Source organism: Borostomias antarcticus (assembly GCF_949987555.1).
Source record: "Borostomias antarcticus genome assembly, chromosome: 12".
Lineage (NCBI taxonomy): Eukaryota > Metazoa > Chordata > Actinopteri > Stomiiformes > Stomiidae > Borostomias > Borostomias antarcticus.
Window position 1 is genome coordinate 22,992,183 of NC_140245.1, and position 20,975 is coordinate 23,013,157.

The following is a 20,975-nucleotide window of genomic DNA, read 5'->3' on the forward strand; positions in this document are numbered from 1 at the left end:
ATCAAGTGCAACCTACAAAACAATGTACTGTAGAAAATCTTACATTTCCAGTGATGCTATTTACATGTATAAAAGTGTTGAGCTATTATGAATATATGCATATGAATATGCATAAGCTCTATTAAAATACCCAATCATAAACTTGCTTCTTTTATACACATACATTCTATATGCTTTGAGAGTAAACAATGCATGAATAAAAAAAGAATAAAAAGTGGCCATATCAAAATACAAACAGCACTGACGCTAAAGACAGGATGTTGTACAATTCTCTGCCGTCTTTGAGAGCCATCTACTGTAGAGTTAACAAATTAGATTCCAGTGGACTGCGCTAAATTTCCCCATCAGTTTTTAGAGGGAGCTGTATGCACTTACAACTTCCAAAAATAATTCAATTAATGAATTCAATGTTCCATCCAATTAGAAAATTGTAGAAACAGTTGCTTCAACAGCACCTCCAGAACTTGGAAGTTCAGGTTTTCAACATTTAATCTGATCAGTTTTAAAGGGGCACAGTCATGCTTGTTTCAGTTTAATTCTGTTCAATTATTTAATATTAATATTTATGTGAAATAAATTCTGTGTAGCCGTTCCCTATACATGGGAAATACTGCGGCAAAATCTTTGAAGTTTTGCTGCGATTCTGCCTCAGTATTTCCCACGTACAGGCAACGGCGTCAAAGACGGGTGACTTTAAAAACACCTACACGCAGAATTCAATAGTTTAATCCAAATCATACTGAAACAAGCGTGACTGTGCCCCTTTAAAATAAGCACAAAACCCTGTTCTAAAAGGCTGCGGTTGCAGAACTGAGTGTGGATGGAGCTCTGGAAGCACAGGATCCAGGGACAGCGTGGAAACCAGGAGACGACCGCAGTTGATGATGCAGACATGGAGAGAGACGACTTCACATCTCGTCAGTCCCAGTTTTGGCACAAAGTCTGACGAGGTAACAGTAACAGAGTCTGCAGGTGTTAGGACCATGTCTCATACTAAGGTCCATTCTGTTCTGTTTGTGGTCAAAGTAGTAAACGTTCCGGTATAACTAAGATGGCGTCACCCTCCCTCAGCGAGGATCAGACCACTCACTGTTTCAGTTTGAGAAAAGATGACGCACGCAAAAAACCCAGACATCGGAAGGAATCCGATTGCATATTTTCCATCCTTGCTATGGTCAATTAAATGCTGAAATAATTTAGTTGACATGACAGTAGTCATTACAGTACATAATAATGGGAAATTATCTTAGGCGTGTATCTTAGTTTTGGGGGTTTGGCAGCCACTTACTGTACACACATTTAAACGTTTTTTGCTTCCATGCCGTTGCGAAGTAAACATTCTTTGTGAGATGAGGAATATGGACCAGGAATGAGGAATACGGACCAGGGATGAGGAATATGGACCAGGGATGAGGAATACGGACCAGGGATGAGGAATATGGACAAGGGATGAGAAATATGGACCAGGGATGAGGAATACGGACCGGGGATGAGGAATATGGACTGGGGATGAGGAATATGGACCGGGGATGAGGAATACGGACCGGGGCGCCATGACCAGAGAACAGCATAATAAGGGACGGATGAGTCCGAGACGGATGAAACAAACACTCACATGTACGTCATAGAGCCAACACTGCTGTTGACCACTGAAACGATACAGCTATTAGATGAGATAGCACAAATCTTATATTAGATAAGAATTAAATTAACATCTTAGGAGAACATAGTTGTTTAGATGTAGAATAATAACAACGCCACGTGGATGTTAGATGTGGGGGTGCGATGTGCGGACGGACGGATTAGGACGACCAATGGGAGGAGAGAGTAGTGTGTTGTTCTGTCCCCCTTGGATATTCTAGTCAAGGTGGGGGTGTGGGTGGGCGGGCTAGTTAGGGGACTCGGTGGCGGGCTGGGGGGAGGGGTCTGTGATGTCCTGGCGGTAGTCCTTGCGCAGGTGGGCGTAGTGGGGGCTGCCGCCGTACCTGTGTTTCAGGCCGACGGGGGAAGGGGGAAAACTCCGCCTCGTGGCGTGGAACCTCTCCTGGGGAGGAACATGACCAATCTGAGCAGAGCATCACTCTACGCCGACAAACTCTGACGTTTGTCTCGGCGTGTAGGTTTTCCTACCATATCTATGAACCGTATGAGACGAGGACATGCCCTACCTTCCCTGGGTCTTGCTGCATGATGACTGGGGGAAACCCCCCGGCGTTTTGGGCGTACATTTGATGGTAGGTCGGTTGAACCACGTGCTCCATGAACTGCTGCAATGACAAAGTCCATACAATAAATACACCATCATGCTAGGGACTTCGTTTCCACTAAGCTGTGTCACCAAACAAAGGTTCGGTTTTGAAAGCCGAGTGGGCCACTTAATATGCTTCTAGACCAGGAGTGACTGAAGGACTCTGGAGTGTGTGTGGGGCTCCTGGGTACCTCTGGGATGGTGGCCTCTACGAGGGGCAGGTCTGGGCCCGGGGGCGGCTCCATGGCCTGGTACAGATGTTCAGAGGGCTGCTGCATGTACATTACTGGGCTGGAGGGGACTGGAGACTGAAAACACACACGCACACACACACACTTACAAAATGCACCTTACACCCTACTTCGCTTATGAAATCCAGGCAAAACTCAGTACTTGGGTTTACCTGGGAGACATTCCACTGAAGATGGCCAGGAACACACTGGGTGGGAGCCTGAGGTACAACACACACACACACACACACAGCAGAGAGGAATTCACTACCAAGCAATAAGTAGTGTGAGGCTTCTCGGCGGTGTCTACAGATGTCTCTCGGTCTCATATAATTGTGCGTTAGAGGTGCATATAGTGACTGGGTGAAGGACAGGGGGTCAGAGTCGAACCTGGTGGTGATGGTAGGCTGGTTGCTGGTAGACATGTTGAGGAGGGTGGGTCATCATCACTGGGGAGTTGGACACTGACCGATGGTGAGACTGGAGAGATGATTGAACGGGGTTAGAGACTCAAGGACTGACCGGAGGTATAACACGGGCCCCGGCACGCACAAACACACACAGACATACACACACACACAGTGGCTGGGGGACCAGGACTTACAGGCCAGTATGGAGCCAGGGGGCTCAGGTCCGGGGTGTGGAAGTAGGCCACTCCGTTGTGGTAGGTGTAGGGGTAGCCAGTAGAGGTGGTCAGGTACATGGTGTTACACGGAGTGGACACCGCCATCACGGGGCTACGGCAGGACGGAGAGAAACTATTGGCTGCGAAAACAACAGGAGAGAGGTGTGAATGTCGGCAATTTTTTCCACCGATCCTCCCCTGCATCCTACACCAACAAAGCCAGGACAGTCAAGGTAAATGCATGCACTTATTTGTTGTATTTTATTGTATTGTATTGCACTGTATTTTAGATTGCTATTCTTGCACTTTGCCTTCAGCACTAGATTATATTTAGTCACTTGTTTTAGAAAGAAGATGCACTTCTGTTCTGGCAAGTAGTAGTACACTGGCTTTTCCTACATTAAATGCAATTATTGTTAGTCGCTTTGGATAAAAGCGTCTGCTAAATGACTGTAATGTAATGTAATGTTATTTTTTAATGAGACTGCGTTATGACTGAAGACAAAGGGGTATCATAATGCTACCATGTCTTTAGGGTTTCAACTACCAGTGAACAGCGGCTTCCTCACACTTACGGTGCATCCCTTGTTGCTTCCGGATGGCCTGGCCGATGTTCAGCCGTTTGTCTCTGAAGCAGAGCCGATCAGCCTGGGGAAGGGAAGTGGGTCACTTACAGACTGGATACCTGCATCTGGCACTCTATTCAGCTGGGATCGCCGACACTTACCTCAAGAAGGACTTTCTGCGCATCCTCTTGGGTCTCAAAGGTAACAAAACCATACCTATCGGGTGGACACAAACGCAAGACAGTGACTGGCCTGTGGCCTACTTTCACACTTTTGTGGAAAATTATCGATATACTTAATTATCCAGACATCATTAATAATCGAGCCATGGGCATGCTATCAACACAATATACTCAATTATCCAGACATCATTAATAATCGACCCATGGGCATGCTATCAACACAATATACTTAATTATCCAGACATCATTAATAATCGAGCCATGGGCATGCTATCAACACAATATACTTAATTATCCAGACATCATTAATAATCGAGCCATGGGCATGCTATCAACACAATATACTCAATTATCCAGACATCATTAATAATCGAGCCATGGGCATGCTATCAACACGATATACTTAATTATCCAGACATCATTAATAATCAAGCCATGGGCATGCTATCAACACAATATACTTAATTATCCAGACATCATTAATAATCGAGCCATGGGCATGCTATCAACAGCTTGGCCTAAACTCACATCTGTAATATCATAGGTAGTACACCGCCAGCTAAACTCACCCTTTTGATACCCCGCCACGGTCAATCACAATCTTCACCTCCTTCACTGCTCCAAGCTTGGAGAAGAAACGCCTGAGGTCGTTCTCATTGGTCTACATGCGCACACAAACACACACCACACACACACGCACGCAAGTGAACACATGGTATACACACACCAGATAGTCCTGTTGTAGTAACACATTGTTAAAAAAAAAAAAAAAGAAGAAGAAAAAGAAGCACCAAACTCCCTCACCTTTAAGTCAATGCCTCCCACAAAGATGCGATTGGGGATGACAGTTCCAAAGCGTGGGGGGTGATGGGGTGGGGTGGTCTTCTTGATGGGGTCTGGAGACTCAGGGTCCGGGGAGGGAGATGGAGTGCTGGTCTGGGTCTGGGTGCATGTCAACTTGAAGCACAGGTAGTGGACATAAGTAGTAAGGACAGCACCCACCTGATATCAGTCTAATCTGATGTACAGTGACATCTATCAGAGCTAAGACATTCTTTAATGAACATTTGTTTACGTTACAGTTGATCTTGGTACAGTTGATCTTTGTAACCTCTAAATAAGACGTCTAGAGGCACACCTGCTCTTTGAAGGAATGACTCCCTCTTTGCTGATTCACTTTATTTAGTCTAGAACCGACTGCACAGCCAAAACAATTTGATGACCTTTGGCACCCGAATGCAAACTTTTAGAAACTGCATGTAGCTTTCTAGCTTACATTGATCAATCTCCTATGGCATGATTTGAAGCTGCTTAGCCAGCTAAGCTAGGGTTGCTGACAAAATTGAGATCAAAGAGCAAAACATGCTAACATTAGCTAATGTGTTAGCAGGGTAACTAACTAAAGTTAGATTCACCTAAAGGAATTAATGTTGTCTCATGCGTTAGACTACCTTCTTTTGAATTAATTTGTACACAACCAGTCGCTAAAGTTAGCTAGAGTATTAGGAAAATCAACAAATAGCTAATGATTACCAATTAATTAACCAACCGTTAGATGATACCAGAACCAGCATCACGATCAGACACACTTCTCAATTGAGACTTACGGATATTTCCTCCTCCATCGTTGACAGGTCTTTAGTACACGCGAGGAGAAAAGGGCGTTGAGGTTTTAGATCCAATCCAAATAAGTAAGCCAAGTAGTTGTAGTCTTACAATGTAACTAACGTTAGGACGTTACAAACCGACCCCACAGACATGCCTAGATCACCCCTGGCCCTGGCTGCCACCTGTGGTCTCTCCTGACTTGTCTCTCCGCTGAGGGTGACCAACTTCACATCAATGACTCCTCGCGCCTCTCCGACCAGTCCAAAAAAGATACTAACCCTAACCCTAACTGTGAAATGTCGACCCTAACTATCGAAATGTTACAATGCTGCATGTATTTGTGATGTATTCTTATGTTCTGTAATATTTCCACGAACAACCGTTCAAAAATAAACTATTTAACATTTACCGCTACCTGGGATTTAGAGAAATGGCACATTCCTCTGGACCAATATCCCGCCATTGGGCAGTCACGGGCCTAATGGCGGGACCAGCACGTTTAGCTACGTAGCTAGCTGTTGTATGACAGGCTTGTCTTTAGTACCCGGCGAGGAGAAAAGGGCGTTGAGGTATTAGATCCAATAGAAATAAGTAAGGTTGCTGAGTAGTTTTAGTCTTACAATGTAACTAAGTTAGGACGTTACAAACCGAGCCCACAGACATGCCACCCCTGGCCCTAGCTGCCACCTGTCTGTCGTGTCTCTCCTAGCTGCCACCTGTCTGTCGTGTCTCTCCTAGCTGCCACCTGTCTGTCGTGTCTCTCCTAGCTGCCACCTGTCTGTCGTGTCTCTCCTAGCTGCCACCTGTCTGTCGTGTCTCTCCTAGCTGCCACCTGTCTGTCGTGTCTCTCCTAGCTGCCACCTGTCTGTCGGGTCTCTCCTAGCTGCCACCTGTCTGTCGTGTCTCTCCTAGCTGCCACCTGTCTGTCGTGTCTCTCCGCTGAGGCGGGGACCAACTTCACATCAATGACCTCGCGCCTCTCCGACCAGTCCAACAAAGATACTAACCCTAACCCTAACTGTGAAATGTCGACCCTAACTATCGAAATGTTACAATGCTGCATGTATTTGTGGTGTATTCTTATGTTCTGTAATCTTTCCACGAACAACCGTTCAAAAATAAACTATTTAACATTTACCTCTACCTGGGATTTAGAGAAATGGCACATTCCTATGGACCAATCTCCCGCCACGATGGGCGGTCACGGGCCTAATGGCGGGACGACCAGCACGTTTAGCTACGTAACTAGCTGGAGTATTGTTATACACTATAACCTTTCAGACTTGTGTTGAGAATTATATACAAATAGGAAATTATTTAATTCCAAACCATGTAACAGCTAAGCATGATCACTGGCAAGTCAACATAGAGCTTCTATGGTCCTCGGTTAACTTTATAATTGACCACCCTCAGACCTATTGGCGTCCAGTGAAGCAAGCATAGGCTAGCCTACTCCTTCCTTGGACAATATCATAACTTTGATTAGAAAAGCCTACATGACGTTAAATTACATTAATTTAGATTTGAGAAATGTTATTTTGCATCATTCTTAAGTCACAGCTCTAACTGTGAGTTTATTTGCACTCTGCTATAGACCTATCCTAGTCTGGATGGTGTTAGACTAGCATAGCCTACTTTGCGAGAAGAACAATGTGTTTCTTCATGATCCAACGAGGAACAGGGTAATGGCAGATGTAAAAAGAAGAACTCTGATCCACGCAGGGTACGAGCTGTGCTGACAGAGCCAGTGAGCCTACTGAAACTTGGCCTAGGCTACATCTAAAGGAAATGTCTATCAGAACACCCTAGGCATTATAGGGCTATCAGGCCCATGTAGCCCATCCAGAGGAAACGTCAATCGGAATAACCAGACTGGGGTCATCTGAGGATGTAGGCTAATGAGACTACACCATGGCCTACACCGGCAGATCGCTACCCAGATGTGCAGTAGGCTATGAATCTGCAATGGCCAAGAACACCCACTGGATGGCGATATTTCCCTCTGCATTTGCACATGGTTGACCAAGAGCACTGTCCATAAATGTCTCACGTTGTAGTGGGCCCAGAGCCCAGTAACTCCAACCCAGGTACGAGTGAGGAAATGTATCCTGATACCTGCAATGACCGCACAAACGAATGGATGAGGCTTCTCAGATTTGATCAAAAGACCTAGGGATCCTTTGTGGTTGTGACCGTTCAGCATGATCTAACTCTAAAAAGGTTGAAGATCAAACAGAGCCAGCACAGGCTTCACAGTAGGCCTCTTAGTAGTAGAAGGCTAGTAGTCTACTTCCTTGATTCCTGGGGGAATTGCACTGTTACAACATCAAAAGGCAACAAAGTAACACAAAGAAAGACAAAAAACAAAAATATTCATGAGCCAATGGCGCATGTTGTTCACTCTTCTAGTTCAGAGTAACCTTGTTTACGAGATACTCTAGATTTTACAGTACTGTTACTCCTCTACACACAGCTAACATTTATAGTAGCCTATGTTGAAAAACTACAGTGGCAATAAAACAAATTCTGATTCTGATTCTCTTGATTAGAGTATTGTTTACTCCTCTAGATTAAAGTATTGTTTAGGATACTGTACTCTAGATTAGAGTATTGTTTACTCTTCTAGATTAGAGTATTGTTTACTCTAGATTAGAGTAGCCTATTGGCCTACTCGGCTCTTCACTCTGACAGGAGGTCAACCATTGGTCACTGACTGAAGAGGTTAAGCAGCTCAACCGTAGGCCTGTGAAAATACATAGTCCTTTGTCCTTGTGAATGTGGAATGAAACGGATGCCTATTCACTTTGGTTAACAGCTATTCAGGAACAGTTTTACTAACTTAACTCGCTTTTTTTCTTCCCTTCTTTTGATTCAGAAGACAGAGCTCCACCTTGTCAAATCAAGCGAGAGTTGTTTGACAGTGCTTACGTAGACCAGGCCTGAAAAGAAACAAAGAAACACATAACTTCCACCCTCCCGCTGGAAAACACGACCCCTCACTTACTCAGTTGGATGTGTTCTTTTGTCTGAGGAAAAAGCTCTTAAGTTCTTCTCTGCAGGGCTCAGTACTTCATCTTCTTCATTATGAAGTATTAACCACTGTGAAAATGGCGGCGCAGGAGCCTCTTCAACTTCAGAACAGTAAGCCACCGTCAGTTTGGACTTGTGTTCTCTGCTCTCCCCTGTCAGTTAATGGGCAGATAGTGGTTCTGTTCTGAAGGGATAAAGTGGGCCGGGATGGGCCAACGCTTAGCAGTGCAGGTAGCATCCGCCTTGTAGCGACGGGGGAGATTCAGCTGTCACAGGAAGCTGATCACTGTGTTCATAAAGACCATCTACAGTATATTCCGGTGCTTTGCCCGGCACAAGTCCTCACTGCAAGGAAGGATTCTTAAAGGTGCACTTCACCGATTAGCATTAAGCCTTGTATCATTACAAAATGTCCTGTATGTTACAATTAATGTGGTTTATCTTCCCTCAGTGTTTCCTGGGGCTATTTTTCTCACTTTCAAAAAAATAAAAAACTCTATAAATGATGTCAAATGACGTGTTTGACGTCAATTGTATAGATTTGGACCTGTGTGTGTGTGTGTGTGGGGGGGGGGGGGGGTTGGTTTTGGTGTCCTTCCTCCAGTCCCTAGTGTGGGTTGGGGCTAGAATAAGGGTTGGGGTTAGAATATGGGTTGGGGTTGGGACAGGATCTGACTTATAAGGCAAGGGGTAAAGGTTGGAGTGAAAGGATGAACATGTGGAGGTTTGGGGTATAGTCCCATAAAGTCATCCCCACCGGGTCTTGAACCCCGGTCTCCCGGGTGGGAGTCCAATGCTCTCACCACTACTCTACTTGATTTTGGTGTCCTTCTTGATTTTGGTGTGCTGGGACTACTGCCTCTTGTGGTGCCAACAGAGAAATGCAGGCCAACATTGTCCGGAGTAACGGAGGGAGGGAGTGATAACGGCTTACAGCCACGCACAAAATTGGGCCACAAGTTCAGTCAAACAACAACATCCGCCTACTCTGAACAGGGCCTGAGAGAGAGACCAGTCCTACTCTGAACAGGGCCTGAGAGAGAGACTGGTCCAACTCTGAACAGGGCCAGAGAGAGAGACCAGTCCTACTGTGAACAGGGCCAGTGAGAGAGACCAGTCCTACTCTGAACAGGGCCAGAGAGAGAGACCGGTCCTACTGTGAACAGGGCCAGTGAGAGAGACCGGTCCTACTCTGAACAGGGCCAGTGAGAGAGACCAGTCCTACTCTGAACAGGGCCAGAGAGAGAGACCGGTCCTACTCTGAACAGGGCCAGTGAGAGAGACCGGTCCTACTGTGAACAGGGCCAGAGAGAGAGACTGGTCCTACTGGGAACAGGGCCAGTGAGAGAGACCGGCCCTACTCTGAACAGGGCCAGTGAGAGAGACTCGTCCTACTCTGTGTGAATGGTGGAGGGCTCGAGCACTGTGGATGACTGTATTTGTGTTTCTGCAGGGAGAGATATAAAAACATACCTTTGGCCGTATGCCAGATGTCAAACTCACGTTGGACCTCTGGAAAATCCTCCCTCATGATCTTCTGAATCGATTGGGAGCGGTCGGTCATCACCTCCACATCCAAGCCTTCGCTCAAGATCTCTGCCATGCCCCTTCTGAAACCCAGTGGCTCCATGGAGACAGAGCTGGCGGCCTCTGTAACCTGAAAAGTATTATTGCTTAGCATTTTACAGCAGCAATTCAAATTACCCATTGTTATTATTATGCCTGTAGTAATCGTTGATTTACCTGCACCAGTTCTGTGTGAAGTATCTCCTTTATGTCGTCTAGCATGAAGGTGTAATGGCTTTGATTATAGGCCTCTTGGAGCTATAATTTCTCTCTGATTGAAGACAGATCACTCACTCTTGAAAGTCTGTAAATTGCCTCTTATTATTCTCCCTCTCAACCACAACAAAGAGACGTCATACTTTGTGCCAAGTGTTTCCAACAGAGACCAAGGCAGCGAATTCACCACCATCATTACCTGTAATGTATTAACTTCTCAGAGGGGGGTGGCTTGAGTGAAAAGTTTTGTTCCAAACTATTGTCTCTATCTAGAGTGGTGACATATATGTGACCATAATGCACATCATGGTTAACCTGGTTTTACAATCTATTTCGTTTTCATGCACAGTATTTAATGTTGTGGATTTAAGTAGGCCTAATTCATTCATTTTTACAATTGTTTGTTTGCAAAAACAGATATCTCTGTTTTTAATCATTTTCATAAATCATATTAATAAAATATCAATATAAAATATCAATCAAAGTGCAGTTGGGTTGTTTTGATTAAGTAAAGAAGAGTTTTCTCTTGTGTTATATACTGTATGGCCTAGCATGTGTGTCACCATTCATTTTCCAAAGTGCACGGCCAATCTCTCTTAATCTCCCTCAGTTTTTCTCTCTCTGTCTTCTTTTACCCTCATCCTGTCTCTCTCCCTCCCTCCCCCCCCCCCCCCTCTCTCTCCCTCTCTCTCTCTCTCTCTTTCTCAAACACACACAATTGCTCATATAGCGTTCACTGTACCTGCTCACTACTAAAAGCCTACCGTTGGCAGTAAGGGCTCTTGTTGTCCATGGCTGCCGTTAGCAAATTGGTCCCTGCATTTTCCAAGGAGGTCTGACTGTGCTAAATGAGCAAAGCATTGCTTGATAATTATAGCAATCTACTGAACCACCCCTCCCATTTATATCACACTGAGGCTTTAGGAGAGAAAGTGTGCTCATCTCTATTTTATATGGAAAATCACTGCTGGAAACAAAAGAATTACGTTGAAAAAAGTGTTCCATAACCTTTATCTGTACCATTACGCACAAATATATCAGCAAAGAAGATAAAAATGACCTACTCTCTGTTCAGATGTGTATTGTGACAGAAAAACTTTATCGAAACTCAACTTCTGCTAGGCTTTGCATGGCCTCACAAACACTGAGCCTGAACAAATAAACTCTCTCCCTCTCTCTCCCTCTCTCTCTCCCTCTCTCTCTCCCTCTCTCTCTCTCTCTCTCTCTCTCTCTCTCCCTCTCTCTCCCTGATATTAGATCAGCGCAGACCCTTGAGATTTTCAAATCCTCCTTGAAAACTCACCTTTTCTCCCTGGCATTTCATTCACCCTGACCATAAGCTGTGTCTGTTTTTAATGTTTGTATTGTTGCATATTCCCCTGTTTTGTATTTGTATCAACTATTATTTTTGCTACTGTTCAGCACTTTGGTCGACTGCTGTCGTGTGAAATGTGCTTTATAAATAAAGGTTTACTTACTTACTTCTCTCTCTCTCTCTGTCTCTCTCTCCCTCTCTCTCCCCTTCTCTCCCTCTCTCTCTCTCTTCCTCTCTCTCCCTCTCCCCCCCTCTCTCTCTCCCTCTCCCTCCCCCCCCCCCCCCTCTCTCTCTCTCTCGTTCTCTCTCTCATAGCATTTTCACTGGGGTCCATTGTTTTCCACACTCATTAGGCTCATTGTTTATCTGAAACGCCAGGTTTTGAATAATGGGAATATGAAGAGGGAGTGCTGACTAAGAGGGGAACGAGGGCCCGCAACCAAGGAACCAGATGCCCTCGCCCAAATTACCCAGAACTCTCTGGGGTCCGCGGGGTGTTCCAGGCCTGAAACCTACACGGGAAGGGCGGCCCCACTGTCTCCACTGTCTGGATGTCTGGTCTGTGTGAACCAGCTTTGACTGAGCCGGGATCTCATTTCATCAATTAAACCAAGACACAAATACAAACAACAATTCATTACTGTCACAGACAGCTGGGTGTCTGGAAGGGATTAGGTGAAAACGTTGTGTGGATTCTGCATAATGACACGGGGTGTTGCTTCAAAGTGCTGGATGGATTTTTCTATATTGATAGCAACTTGAACTGTTCCTGTATTGAATTGATTGTTTTGAATTGATTGGAGTTAGATGTATACTGTATGAAGAAAGACACATCCACACACACACACACACACGCACACACACACACACACACACACACACACACACACACACACACACACACACACACACACACACACACACACACACACACCCACACACACACACACACACACAGTAACTATCCCTGCTGTGCTGGATTGCACAGACTGATTTTAGATCCATTTCTGTGATCAGACCCGGTAGCAGCAGCCCTCCTGCCTGGCCGGACAAAGAGAAGTGCCTTAAACACCAAAAGAGAAGTGCCTTAAACACCAGGGACTTAATGGAGGATAATTGACAAGTAGAGAGACATGAGGTTTGATTGGGAGGGACAGGAGAAAAGCAGATGTGCAATTGCGAAACTCTCTAACCGAGGATCTAAGCTTAAAGAGTCTCTCTGTGGTATTTCTGATTGGCCATTCAGGATTCTTGTTTGTTAAAACGTTTCTGATGAAGGCAAAATGGCTATGGAGTGGAAGTAAATTACTCTCGATACAATGAAGACTTTGACATAGAGTAGATTGGGTTCTTAAATCGTTTGTATAGTTATTTTTCAGTCCTTGATTATGTCCTAAGATTCAAAAAACATTCTTTTTAAAATACGAAACCACCACCTACTGTATCTTGCTTACAATATACTCTACATGCCAGTACAGTAAGAATCCAAAACTGTAATATAAAAAAAATATTGAAAGACGCTAAATAAGACACTGACCAAGTGGAAAAAAAGCTGTTAGGATAATGAAATACTTTTGCCTTCACAAAAATAGCAACTAGAATACAGTCAAATGTCACGTTTGAGGTCAAGAGGTCATGTCCCGTCTGACCCAGCCGACGCATCATTCTCTCACAGACAGGCAGTAGAGACAGAGGATTCTGGGAAATAAACCATAAGAGAGTGGTTGGTCCCCAACTATGTAATTACTTTACAAATCTCTGATTTCCCCCCCTTCATCTTTGGGCTATATATAGACGGGACATTCCTTCGGAAAATAAAACGAGCTCCCTCAGAAAGTACAATACCAGAAATGGAGGGTTTGGACAGACGTTTGCCGAGGCGTGGTCGGGTCTGCTGGCGGCTACTGTGTTGCCGTGCGGTTTCACTCCTCTGCCGTTCCCTCCTGTCCGTCTCAATGGCACAGTAGGCCTACTTTGTTTTTCAATACATGCGCTTCAGACACAAGAATTGTTCACTGTTGACCCAAGTGGCCGTTCAACCATACCGAGGAATGTACGGTATTTACAGGATGAGTGGTATGTGACGGTTATCCAGTAGATTTTGTCTCCGAGCTGCTTTGCTGCCATGTTCACGTTGTTTGCGCTCCCTCTTCACACACACGCACACACACACACACACACACACACACACACACACACACACACACACACACACACACACACACACAACATACAAAAAATGTAAAGAAAACACATCCAGAGAAAAAAATGCAAAAGCCACACACTCCGCCACACACTCCGCCACACACAAGCCTTTGTGTGGGTGAAAGCTCAGGTAACCGTGGGCCGGGCCTCCCTCTCCAGACCCCTCCCTCTCCAGACCTCTGCTGCAGTGTGTTTACGTTATAATCACAGGTCTTTATTGGTAAATATGATCGGACCAGACCAGCCTATGCCAGTTACACAGTGGAGACTAACCACAACTGATGTCTGAGTGTGTGTGTGTGTGTGTGTGTGTGTGTGTGTGTGTGTGTGCATGCATGCGTGTGTGAATGTATTTGTGCGTGTGTGTGTGTGCGTGTGTAAGTAAGTGCATGGATGCGTGGGTGTGTGTGCGTGGGAGTGTGTTTAACTTGAGTGCATGCAGTGTTTAGGCTATCAGAGAACCATATTTACAATCAGGAGTTTCCTATTGATTATGGCTCCTCTCAACTCTGTTTACCAAGGAAATAAAGAACACATGTGTCCTTCTTATCTTTCGTTCGACGTAGCCCTTCTCTTCTCTCCTTCCCACAATCATACCATAGCTTTGAAGACCTTGTGTTAGTTGATAGTGTATAGTTTGTTAGTCTGTGGATTCATTCCATGCTGTGTGCGTCGGTCCAGCCAACACCAAACCAAACAGGCCAGTCGCACCAGAAGCCCGTCAACATTGCAATTCCCTCGTCATCCAATAGAGAGCAGCGGAGCCTGAGTTAAGACGCGGGTCACATCGGCACGGGGAGTCGGAACAGCGGCGCGTGACCGCATGAAATTAAAAAGCACGGACACGCGAGAGAGATGGAAGAGATCAGCTGAGAGAGAGGATGGGGGGAGGGTGATGGGGGGTGACGGAGGAGAAGCGTTGAGCACACAGAGCTTGTCTCAGGACACAGGCCGGCGGAGGGCTGGGAGGGCTCTGTCAACACCCCTGCCTGCCGCCGCTACTCAGGGCCTCCTGCCAGGGCCGCCCTGCGGGGCTCATACTGGCCCCAGTGTGTGCGCGCGGAGAGGGGGATTGGCACGGACCGGTGGCCGGAGGTGAGAGAGAGAGGAGAGAGAGAGAGCCGATGGAATGGGGATGCTGCGGGTACTCTGTGATAGGTCAGAGGTGTGTGTGTGTGTGTGTGTGTGTGTGTGTGTGTGTGTGTGTGTGTGTGTGTGTGTGCGCGTGTGTGTGTGTGTGTGTGCGTGCGCGCCACTCTGGGTGGCAGTTTTGGGCTGAACTGCTGGCTCAACACGACAGAATGCATATCTTCCCAGTCCCTCAAACCACAGCTTCCTTTGCATTCAAAATAAACGGCCTCACTAAATATTCAGAAAGACGGCAAACCAGATCTGGGCATGTCGAGGGTGGCACTTTTTATTGCTATTTTATTGAAAGCCAAACAATATTTCTGCTAACAGAAGCTAGGGGTAATATAGTCATTGGACTTTAGATCACATAAAAATGAAACAGCCACCATCTTAAAGTCATGGAATGGGAGGTTGTCGCTGGCTGCAAGACAGTCGTCTGAGGTCAAGTCAGCGGTTTGTGTCATTTGATCACTTATAAATGACACGAGTTTTATGATGGATTAGGGTTGTAGTGTTGGATATCAAAGATTGTTAGAGAGCTGAGAGTGATCAAAATTAAAACCTTCTGGTGTTTAGACTGAGGCTTTCACTGGTCAGCTGACAGCATTGTATTAAATACTAGTATTTCTATAGCGTCTAATCTCTCAGCCTATATTGTCCCCTACTGATGACAAAGCCTACTTGATGCCTGTCTTTCACCACAGGACCCCTCATAAATACCTCCTATGATCTATTAAGATAAGGAACTTTGTGAGGCAATAACTGTACAATGTGACATTACTCTTTAACAACACCAGAGAGCCAGCTGGAAATGTCTCTTTATCAAAAGACTGGTCTTAATAGCCGGCCTGTCTGTGGACACACTGGCTCTCTTTGGGACAACTGTCTTTTCTCAGTGTATTACATAACCAGACACCTATTTTTTCCTCCTCCAGGTTAAAGTCTTTACAGTAGGCGACATTGGTCTGGCTGAAAGGACTAAATGACATGAGGTATAACTGTTCCACTGCATCACTAAAAACTGTTATTGTGTTATCGAAGAATTCGTTCCTTTACTATTTTATTCTGTTCTCGTCCCTCTATAACGGTTCCTCTGTAGCTGTCTTTTTTTTGTCTCATCCAAAAGTGACAGGTCACTTAGCACTCTGCTGGCCACACACACACACACACACGCACACACACACGCACACACACACACGCACACACGCACACACACACGCACACACACACACACACACACGCACACACACAGTAATGTTTTTATGGACATACCCTCTGTGCGTGGCGTGGCCGAGGTCCTGGTCACTGTCGCCGTGCCAACATTCCCCAGAGGGCCGGCGCCCCCAGACGCCGGCGTGGCCACGCCTCCTTTGTTTCCCATCCTGTTTGTTTGCTTTTTTGTGAAAATATTTAGCCAGAATTATGTTTGATTGCACCATAGGGCAGAAACACCCATTTATTTCTCTAAAAGAAGACATATATTTAGGGTTTATGCTACGGTGGCTATATTTATCTGCCGCACATAGCCACTGTGAAAGCCAGAGAGCTGAAGTTTAACAGCCTTGATCATGGGCTAGTGAGACACATTCCTGATCACCCATAATTCCCTGTTCCATCCACCCAGAGAGAGAGAGAGGGGAGAGAAAAGGGTTAGACCTGATAGTCTCTTTTCATCGACTTGTTATTTCATATACAGCTCAGTGAATAATGCATGTGGTCCATTGCGAGGGGAGGGTGAGGAGGAGGCAGACTGAGAGAACGAGGCAAAATCAAGAGATTTGTTGTGAATTGGTTCTTAGTCACGTCGGCCCAGGATCATGAATTATTTGGCATCATAACAGTAATTTTGCATTAGATGCACGCATGGATGCGCCGGCGCGGTCATGTCGTTTACCCCCCACCCTCCCTCACCCCCCCCCTCCTCTTGTTGTTCCCCTCTCTCCTGGTAGTCTAATGTGGTGAATATAGGTCATTTAATAGTGTGTGTGTGTGTGTTAGTGTGTGTGTTTGTGTGTGTGTGTGTGCATTTATATATGCATGTATGTGTACAGTGTATGTGTGTGTTCGCGTGTGTGTGTGTTTGTGTGTGTGCGTGTGTGTGTGCATGTGTATGTGCATGTGTGTGCGTGCGTGTGTGTGTGTGTGTGGGCCGGGGTGCGCTGTGCTGGGGGTCCCTGGACGAAGCTATAGGCGTCCAGGCCGCGCCCGCTAGCGCTCACAGCAGGGGGGCTGTGCAACACACTGCTATTAATACAATCAGGGTGTAGTTTAATATTTCATTTAACTGATGGATGGCATCTGGGCTGCTTTGTGATGCAAACATCATCACACTTACAAGAGGCTAAGTGGCTTAATTCTAATTAGAGCTGAAAATTTGATTAAACTCAACAATACATAGAAAATGTCCCTTGTTCGCACTTAAAGTGCTCTGCAGTCTTGTCTCTCTGCCGCGCCACAAAGTGGAGAATTTCCCCAAAGTGATTAGACGACAGTTCGCTGGACAAACCTCTACTGAGGGACTCCTTCTTTTCTCCCGGCTTTAGACCGATCTGTTTTTAGCTTTTCTGAGGAGCTCCGGTACTATTGGCCTCTCATCTCCGACAGGGACACAACGCACACATACAAAACAACACGTAAAGAGAAGGAGGGTCTAGGTCGGCATGCAAACAAAAGCCCCCCCCGTGGCCTGACTTACCCCTCCCAGCAGGTCCGCCAGACGAGGAGGTGTTTTATTTATCACTGATGAGGCGGGGGGGGTAGGTTGTGACGCTCCCTGTCCATGCGGTAAACAGCCTGCAGTTAGGTGACATGCTTTTGCACTCGGACTGCTGTTCCTTCTCCTGTGAACCGTGTGTGTGTGTGTGTGTGTGTGTATTTGTGTTTGTGCGTGATTGAGCTGTTGCAGAGTTGAGTCGACGGGCCTCTAAACACTGTTGTGTTCGATTATGCGCTCATCATCATGAGAGGTTACATCCCGGGTCTTATTTACAAGTAAACAGTGTTCTCTCAGAGACAAACGAACTTAGAACGTCTGACTCTGCTTATAATGTCTGACTCTGCTGCCCATAAGATCACTTGTTCCTCATCTTTCTTTAACAAAACAGCTTATCGCAATATAAAAATGAATAATTAATACAAGTCTGGCCAAGACAGTAAGAATAAAAGGTGAGTTGTTGGTCAGTGGTGTTGTTGTCACGGCTGTGTTGACTGTCTGTGTGACTGTGCTCGCTCTCTCTCTCTCTCCCTCCCTCTCTCTCTCCCTCTCCCTCTCTCCCCCCCCTCTCTCTCTTTCCCTCTCCCTCTCCCTCTCCCTCTCTCTCTCTCTCTCCCTCCCTCTCCCTCTCCCTCTCCCTCTCCCTCTCCCTCTCTCTTTCCCTCTCCCTCTCCCTCTCCCTCTCCCTCTCCCTCTCCCTCTCCCTCTCCCTCTCCCTCTCCCTCTCCCTCTCCCTCTCCCTCCCTCTCTCTCTCTCTCTCTCTCTCTCCCTCCCTCTCTCTCTCTCTCCCTCTCCCTCTCCACCCCCCCTCTCTCTTTCCCTCTCCCCCCCCTCTCTCTCTCTTTCCCTCTCCCTCTCCCTCTCTCTCTCTCTCTCTCTCTCTGCACATCTGTAAAGGTTAGGGGTCGCATCATTAGGCAGTGTGAGCGCTTCTGCATGACTGGCAGGCCGCACCAGGAAACTAGGGGGGCAACAGAGGGGGGGGGGGGGTTATAGAACATGTGCATGGCTGTCTGTGCATGTGTGTGGTGTCTGTTATTATTTATGTATATATATACAATACTATATATACTATATATATGGACTTGAGACATAGATATGCAGTCCAACTATTCAAACTACTCTGCAGTGCACGAGAGCTTTGTATGGCACAATGTTGTACTTGTGCTTGGATAACGTTACTGTATCTGTATATTTCTGCCCTGTTTCTCTGTGAGAGTGCATGTGTGTGTGGTGTGTGTGTATGTGTGCGTGTGAGTGTGCATGCGTGTGTGTGCATGCGTGCGTCTGTGTGTGTGTGTGCGAATGCGTGCGTGCATGCGTATGTGTTTGTGCATGTGTGTGTGCATATGTGTGTGTGTGTGTGTGTGTGCATGCGTGCGTGTGTGTGTGTGTGTGTGGCTTGGCAGTGGGTCTAATGATGTGGCCGAGCGCTAGCAGGTTGTGATTAGCCCAGCATCTGCTCTCCTCACACCGAATTACGCGTCTGGGCGAGGCTGCTCTCACACTCACGTCCCAACCAACCCACTTATAACCAAACCACCCTGGCAAGCTGCATGGACACCTACGGGCCCCGCCGAGGACCCCTCGTGACTCACCAACAGGCTCCATGTTCATGGCAGGCCCTCGGTGAACCATGGCCTAAATGTTTCACCTCTCCTGCTGCCTACATCGCACGCGGGCTCTAGGATGAGCAGTGATGCGCTGGTGTCACCAAACAGCCAACAATTCAGCTACTGCAGTTAGAAATCACGTTAATAAGCTACTTTGACCTCTTATGGTCGCTCTATTGTATCTCGTTTGGTACATGAGGATGATCATTTATTGCTGGTTCAACGTTTAACCAACGATAAATGCCTCTGTCAATATGTTTCAGTGTTTTATTATGGGTGGCGACTGACACATGAGCAGCTGATTTGCTTTTATTGCTTGTTACTCATCCTGGCACATCATCACCGATCACCTGTTTCACCTGAGAAGACCCCACCTAAATGTCCATCCTTCTTTACAAACTCAAACGGTTGAAAAACTCCACCAGTGTGTCATCGGCCTCAGTGAGTGTGTGTGTGTGTGTGTGTCTGTAAAGAGACATTTATGGCATAGGATTATCCCGATGGCACACTGAAGTCCAAAGTACAGCAAGTGACATGCCATTCACTCTTGAACCACAATGCATTGCTTTACCATGGACATCTACTGTATCCATCGTTTTCAGAAAGGTTCTGTTGTGTATCGTCTACAGACATGTTGAGTGTGTGTGTGCGTGTGTGTGTGTGTGTGTGTATCTGAGGGTCTTTATCTGGTATCACTTGCTCTTCAGGATGAGCTATCCACCCCCATCTAAACTGCCCCCCCCCCGTCAGACACCAATTTGCATTTTGTAGTTGTCCTTGCTATCTCCTCCATTTTGCCTGTTTTCCCTCTCTCCTTCTCTCCCTCTCTCCCTCTCTCCCTCTCTCCCTCGCTGGGTGTGTGCGGACCAGATGCCAGTGTTGGGTAAGCTGCCTCTGGAGGCTCCCAGAAGCATATTGGTCCATAATTAATGACATTAGTGGCATTATCTGTTGTGAAGATTCAGGCCCTGATGCAAGACAGCCCGGGAAGACAGACGAGGGAGAGGATGAGGGAAGAAAGAAGGAGAGAAAGAAAGAAAGAAAGAAAGAAAGAAAGAAAGAAAGAAAGAAAGAAAGAAAGAAAGAAAGAAAGAAAGAAAGAAAGAAAGAAAGAATATTTACTATAAGGAATCACGAAAGAGACAACCAGAAAATTGGGCCGAAGAGAAAAAAAAAACGTGGAATCGTTTGTAAATAAGGCGGGGCGCGGCACGGCGTATCCCTCCACCGTATCCCTCCGCCATGTCCCTCCACCATATCCCTCCACCGTATCCAGCTGTGGCTACAGATGTAGCTTACCACCACCGGTATGACTGTGTCTGAATGAATACTGGACTCTGTAAAGCGCTCTGGGTATCATGAAGGGCGCTATATAAATCCAATCCAAATCCCCCCCAAAATCCCTCCGCCATGTCCCTCCAGCGTATCCCTCCACCATGTCCCTCCAGCGTATCCCTCCACCATGTCCCTCCAGCGTATCCCTCCACCATGTCCCTCCACCGTATCCCTCCACCATGTCCCTCCACCGTATCCCTCCACCATGTCCCTCCACCGTATCCCTCCACCATGTCCCTCCACCGTATCCCTCCACCATGTCCCTCCACCGTATCCCTCCGCCATGTCCCTCCACCATGTCCCTCCACCGTATCCCTCCACCATGTCCCTCCACCGTATCCCTCCACCATGTCCACGCTCCCGTGGCGATATGGCGACCTTTTAATTCGTC

General features: G+C 46.5%; 1 protein-coding gene across 1 annotated transcript; it reads right to left on the bottom strand.

Annotated features, from left to right (window-relative positions):
• Window positions 1-1,888: 1,888 nt before the first annotated feature.
• Window positions 1,889-10,092, bottom strand: LOC311315813 (protein boule-like; the record flags this gene model as incomplete). The annotated part of the gene is made up of 12 exons (XM_084446511.1): window positions 1,889-2,044; window positions 2,169-2,267; window positions 2,440-2,556; window positions 2,652-2,699; window positions 2,869-2,958; window positions 3,083-3,243; window positions 3,679-3,751; window positions 3,831-3,885; window positions 4,421-4,512; window positions 4,656-4,793; window positions 8,388-8,398; window positions 9,993-10,092. The coding sequence occupies 12 exons, from the start codon at window positions 10,090-10,092 to the stop codon at window positions 1,889-1,891; spliced, it is 1,140 nt and encodes a 379-aa protein (XP_084302637.1).
• Between the last annotated feature and the right edge of the window lie 10,883 nt (window positions 10,093-20,975).